General features: G+C 53.5%; 1 protein-coding gene across 1 annotated transcript; it reads left to right on the top strand.

Moving 5' to 3' along the window:
* Window positions 1-1,300: 1,300 nt before the first annotated feature.
* Window positions 1,301-3,482, top strand: LOC146764233 (uncharacterized). The gene has a single exon (XM_085565110.1). The coding sequence runs from the start codon at window positions 1,850-1,852 to the stop codon at window positions 2,906-2,908; it is 1,059 nt and encodes a 352-aa protein (XP_085421236.1). The 5' UTR covers window positions 1,301-1,849; the 3' UTR covers window positions 2,909-3,482.
* The last annotated feature ends 3,180 nt before the right edge of the window (window positions 3,483-6,662 follow it).

Consider the following 6,662-nt stretch of genomic DNA (forward strand, 5'->3'; position numbering starts at 1 on the left):
CACTGGGACAGGATGGGGGACACTGGTATGAGACTGGTGATACTGGAAGGGGACAGGGAACACTGGGATGGTGACATTTGGATGGATTTGGTGAGACTGGGATGGGGACAACGGGGTGGTGACAGTGAGATGGTGGCACTGGGACAGGACTGAGAACACTGGTCCTGCAGCTGGGTTGCTGACACTGGGCTGGTGGCACTCCAGTGTTGACAGTGGGGCAGAACTGGTGGCACTGGGATGGAACTGGTGACACTGGGTGATGACACTGCGGCAGCCCTGGGGACGCTGGGCTGGTAGCACTGGGATGGAACTGGTGCCACTGCTCTGTCCCTGGTGCCACCAGTCTGGTGACACTAGACAGGTGGCACTGCCATCTCCCTGGTGCCACCTGTGTGGTGTCTCTGTGGCCCCGCAGTGTCCCCGGACTCAGCCCGCACTGCTCAGGGGGTGAATGAGAAGAGACATCTGGCCCTGACTGTGGTGGCCGTGTCCTGCAAGGTGGCCAGGCGGGGCTTGGGGACAGCTCGGTGTCACCAGGCCCCTGCCATGAGCCGCCAGCGGGACATGGCCCTGCGCCTGTGGGACCGTGCCTGGCAGGTGGCAGCTGCCACGGCCAGTACTGAGGCCGCCGCGGCCACCAACGAGGCCACTGCAGATGTGCTGGGGCAGCTGGAGGAGGTGACACAGGCGCTGGGGACATTGGTGGCCACTGTCACCCAGGACAGGGAGGTGACACCATGGGGGACACGGGGACAGGGCTTCCCCAGAGCTGCCTGGGCACTTGGGGACATCCTAGTGGGCTTGGGGACATTGCATGAGGGGCACAAGGAGGTGACGCCAAGGCTGGAGGCGGCCCAGAGAGCGCTGGCGGGGCAAGGGTAGGGATGGGGTGGGACACTGGGGTGTCACTGTCATGGCCATGGCATGGGGACACCCTGAGGGACATTGGGGACACCCCCATGTCCTTCCCTTGGGAACTGCCAGGCCACCCTGATATTCCCTGTCCTGTTTTGGGTCATCACAATGTCCCCAGAGTCCCCACAATGTCCAAAACAGGATCCCAGTGTTCCCAGTATTCCCAACAGGACACTGGGAGACATTTGGGCCCTGTTGGGGACATGGGTGGGACATCATGACCTGTTGGGGACACTCAGTGAACATCAGGTTCCTGTTGGAGATACTGGGGGGACATCTGGGCTCTGCTGGGGGCCCTGATGGGACACTGGGGACATTGGGCTCGTGTTGAGGACATCAGGGAGGACATTGAGGCCCTGTTGGGGACCCTGAGGGGACAGTGGGGGTGTTTTGGGGTCAACAGGGCCCTGATGGGGACTCTGGGGGGACACTGGGGCCCTGTTGGAGACACTCAGTGGACACTGGGGCCATGTGGGGACCCTGAGGGGACATCGGGGTCACTTGGGGACCATCACGGGGCCATCGGGCATCTCGCAGGTGGGGGGGCGTGGCCGGGGTGGTGATGTCACCTCCTCACCTCTTCCTGTTTACTGCTGGCTGTGCCACATTCCTGCGTTCCTGCGTGTCACCGAGTGTTCCCTGGACGTGTCCCTGGCTGTCCCCTGAGGCCATGGAGCCCTGTGAGGTGCGACAATCCCCTCTTGGGGACGCGGGAGGGGACAGGGGGATCGCAAAGGGGACAGAGGTGTGGCACAAAGGAGGGAGGTGACAGAGGGCTGGAGGGGACCGAGGGAGGCAGGGGGGAACAGTGGAGGGTGGCAGGGGCTGGGAGAGGCAATGAGGGGGTGCCAAAGGGAAAGAGGAGACAGCAGATCCCTCCAGGGAGGGGACAAATGGGGACCCCAGGAGGGGAGAGGGGGCATCCCAGGAGGCTATGAGAGCCACGAGGACTCCATCACCTCCCCTGTCCCCTCCACAGCTGCTGGAGGCACTGGTGGACGTGGTGACCAACCTGGGAGAGCTGGCAGCCACCGTGGGCGGGCCGTACGGTGATGTGCCACTGGGCATGTCCCCACGGTCCCTGCACAAGGTCCTAGAGGACTTCATCGATCAACTCCGGGGCACCCTGAACCACGGTGGTGTCCCCACCCTGGACAACGCCTCCCTTGGCCAGGCCCTGGCTGACCTCGGGGGCACCCCAGGGGCCACCTGGGCCGATGTGACAAGTGTGGCCAGCGCCTGGCAGAAGCCAGTGGCCAAGCTCGAGGGCAATTGGGACCAGCTGGCCAGGGAGGCCACCGAGATCCGCGATGCCTGCAGGGATGCAGCCACCAGGGAGGCCACCACAGTGGCCAGGGCCACTGCCCAAGCTGGGAACCTGCAGGAAGAAGAAACCCGCTCGGGGCAGTCTGTGAAAAACCTGACGAGCACGGCCAGGTCACCATTGGGCTGGTTACCCATGACCCTGGACAAGGAGAAGGGGGCCTCAGTGTTGGCTGTGCATAAGGCCCAGATGGAAGAAGAAACCAAAGAGGTGGAGGAAGCCACCAAGGCCTGGGAAGAGGCCGTGGTGGGCACCAGCGAGGCCAGGGCAGCCAGCAGGAGGGGAGAGCGGGCAGAGGTGGCTCTGGAGCCGCTGGAGCGCTTGGTGGCTGCGTGTGACAAAGCCACCGTGTTCCCCCGGGAGCTGCGGCAATGCCTCGTGGAGATTGAGGCCACCCTGAAGGGGACAAATGAGATGTCTTCCAATGTCCCTGAGGCCTTGGTGGCTACAGTGGCCAAGGCTGAGCGGCTCTGGGAGGCCAGTGACCGCCTGGCCATGCGTCACCTTCTGGGTACACTTGGGGATATCCGCAGCCTCCTCTCAACTAGCCATGGTGGCCCTGGTGGCCCTGGGGGCTCTGGTGGCCCTCATGGCCCCAGTGGCCATAAAGTGGCCGAGCAGTGCCAGAAAGCCATTGAGGACATCCCAAAGCTGCTGCAGGGACAGTGATGTCACTGCTGTGAGGTCATCAAAGGTGGGGAAATCATCGGGGACACTCTGGGGCCATGCAGGGATGCTCAGGGCCATTGTTGCAGCTTGGGGGCATGATGAGGCAGCTTTCCTCTGTGGGTGCAGCAGACCATTTCGCAAACCTCCTCAAAAACCTTCAGGTCCCTTTCCCTCCATGGGCAGTTTCACCTCAAATACCCAATTTCCCTGCACTGCTGACAGACTGGCCCTCGCTTGTTCAATTGCCCTTTGTGCTTTTAGGGTCCCTTCCCCAGGGAGCTTTGTTCCCATTATCCTCCCCCTACTCCTGCTTGCCTTGTCCTGACAGGGGCTCACTTCCCTCTGGGGGTGGGTCCTTGCACAGCTGCTTCCCCTCGGCAATAGCGGCTGCCATTATTTTCCCTTTCCCCTCGGCTTTCTCCTCGTCCCTCCAGACACTGACCTTCTGGGCTTCTTTGAACAGGTCATTCAACCCCTTATCCTGGCATTCCCTTTCTAGCTTCTCCTTATATCCAGCCCAGCATGAGTGACAAAGGTTATCTTCAATAAAGCTTGTCCAGCTTTTGTATCAGTCTACACCTGAGTATTGTCTCGTATTTCTTTTTAACCTCTCCAGCCATTCAGGTGGAGTCTCATCCTCCTTTTGTTGTTCATCAAATGCCTTGTGGGTGTTCTGGGTGGGTGGAGCAGCCTCCCTAATGCCCCTGACAATTAATGCTCTATAATCTTCCATGTTCTGCCTTCCCCTGGGGTTAAGGTGATCCCAATTAGGGCGTTGCAAAGGCATTTTCTTCTCCCAGGAGCCTGTGGGGTGTGTGTTCCCTCTCCCAAATGCACATCCCTGCTGCTCAGATCATTTGTCTTCCCTCGGCTGTTTATTACAGATTGCACTTCATCCCAGGTATAAACACTGGGTCCCAAAAATTGGTCTACTTGTTCTGCTAATCTGATAGGATCTTCTAGCAGAACTTTTAATTCCTTTTTAAACACTCTCACTTCAAATAAATTAAGCGGGGCAGTCACAAACCCCATTTTTCCATTCCCCTCACTGGACGCTCTGCCCCAGGTATTCTGGCTGGGTCCATCAGGGGGTGCAGGGGGTGCATCGGGTGCTGGCAGATATGGAGGGTCCCAGGTTCCATTTCTTTAATTTAAACACGTTGGTCTTCCCCAGGGAAGCCTCGCCCTTCCAATTGGCAGCAGAGTCACTTTTTTCCTGACTGACTGGTTCTTTGGCATTCACATGAATATTCAAAGTTTGGCATATCCACCCCTCAAAAGAACTCTATTTTGGCCAGATCAATGATAAATGATCAGATCTTATCTCCTGATTAGTCTATTTTCTCATATAATAATGTATCATTTTGATTTATTTTTTATTCTTTCTGTCAGGGTTTTGTTCCCACTCTGCTAATTTTATTCCCAGGAGGCTATCTGGAAATGTATCCATCAGTGTTCCCCTGCTCTCCTTTTCCCTGGGGGTTTTCTCCTTGTTTGCTTTGAGTCCCATGTTCTCATATTATCCAGGCACCAGCACAGTCCATACACCTTTATTTTCCTTCTTTCTTAACTTTCAAGCAATTCTGTCTCTACTCCTTTCACATGCATTTTCCCAGTCCTCCTCGGGTACTGTTCAGCCTCGGGGAACTAAATGCTCTTTTCCCACACACTATTTCCTACAGAAATTTTAAAAAATTAATGCCTGATCCCTGGCTCTGAATTTTAATTTTTCATACTTCTGACACTAGACAATCTTTTGTGTGGGTGTGCAATGCCACCTATCATGACAGATCTTACACTCACACCATTCCCAAGGTTCACATCTGAGTCCACAAATAAACACAAAATTACACTCACACAGACAACACAAAATGTTTATTAAAAATTTTCATCACATAGACAACAAACACTTTGCTTTTCCCTGCCGGTCTTGGTCACCTGAAAAGTGGAAGTGTGTATTGAAGCTCCTTGTTTGTTTTGTGCCTCAGTACATCTGCAGTACATCTCATTCACTCAAGAGTTACACCCATCAATCACACAAGACACAGGACATAAACTTTCACTTCCCACTCTCCTCATTTCCCATTCACACTTTCACACAACACTGAGGTGTAGCAATGGGGAACAAAGAGACACGGACCCCGTTGTGCATCAGAAGGAGATCACTTTATTGCAGAAATCACTCCCCATTTATACCTTTAATCTCACCCTGACAAAACCAGAACTCAACAGAAGAAGGGCACCCATTGGCTGGCTCAGCTGCAGTGCTGCTGTCCACATGTCCTATCAGCCAGTCAGGTTCCCGTTCATGTGCTGTCCACACGTTCATCCCCATAACTGCCTCTCACCCCCCAGCTGACCTCCAACCATCCAGCCTGCAGCTGTGCCTGCCCCACAGGGCCTTCTGTGCACATAAGCCTTAACAACTTTGGGAAATATCAACCCATATACCACATCTCCCCTTTCTTGTTTTTAGGCAACAAAAACCTACTAAGAAAAACCTAAACAACTCCTAAAACATTAATAACAGTGACAACAATAATAACTTCAACAACGTTTTAAAAACTGTACACATATGCCTATAACGTAGCAACTATATGCACATGGGATCAGGACAGTGGGACAAAAGGATGCACACACCGTGATGGACCCCACTGTACATGGAGTCACTGTGGAGACACAGGCATAACCCCTTTCCCATGTCAGTAATTCCAGGGACACAGGTATAACCCCTTTCCCATGTCAGGAAGTCCAGGGGTCCTTTCCATTGTCCAGTCAGTAATCCTTCACCAGCACTGGAGGTCTTAGATGAGCCTTTGTGTTGAAGGAATACTGTCTAACACATGCAGTCTGTCCCATCTCATCCTGATTTTAAAAAGTGAGGACATTTAGCTAGTCTGTCATAAGGGCACTCCAACTCCACCTCTTTCTGTTTTTCAAGCATGGTTTTTAGGGTCCTGTGGGCACACTTGACAATAGTTGACCCCGTGAAAGAGTGGGGAATGTCCATATTGTGAGGCACACCCCATTGCCACAAGAAGTTATGAACTCACTCTGAGGTGTAGGCAGGTCCATGGTCCGATTTGATGGTGTTGGGAAGGCCCAGAGTGGCAAAACAGGTGAGCCAGTGCTGGATAGCATCACGGGCCTTCTCTCTGGTCTGAGCAGTCACCATCCGAAAATGAAAATAGGTGCCAGTGGAAATGTGTACATATTTTAAGTAACCAAGCTCTGGGATATGGGTGACGTCAGTTTGACAAATGGAGTTAGTAATAAAACCTTGGGGGTTAGGGCCTTCTGCTAAAGGAGCAGGAGCCACGCCATGACAGGAGGGACAAAACAACAGGATACCACAGGCTTGTGAGGAATTTATTTGAAATTGCTTGTGAAGAGAAGAAGCATTGTGGTGGAAAAGTTGGGAGATAACTTGGCCCACGCAGAAGTATTTGGTACCGCACCTGTCCTCACAATGATATCTGCATAGTTGTTACCTTCTGAAATAGACCCAGGTAAACCTGTGTGGGAGCGAACACGCAACACATAAAAATCATGCAGCTGGTTGTTCATTAATGTCCACAATGTTCTTATCTCTGTAAACAAAAGGTTAACAGGTTTTAAATAGGAAAATTCTAAACAGAATGCAACAGATGAGGAATGAATTACGATGTTTAGTGGTTCCTGTGAAAATCACTGGAAGTCATACTAGATAGCAGCCATTTCTAAAATCTGCATGAGGCAAGCCTTTACATTAATA

Source organism: Lonchura striata, chromosome 35 (assembly GCF_050655825.1).
Source record: "Lonchura striata isolate lonStrDom1 chromosome 35, ASM5065582v1, whole genome shotgun sequence".
NCBI lineage: Eukaryota > Metazoa > Chordata > Aves > Passeriformes > Estrildidae > Lonchura > Lonchura striata.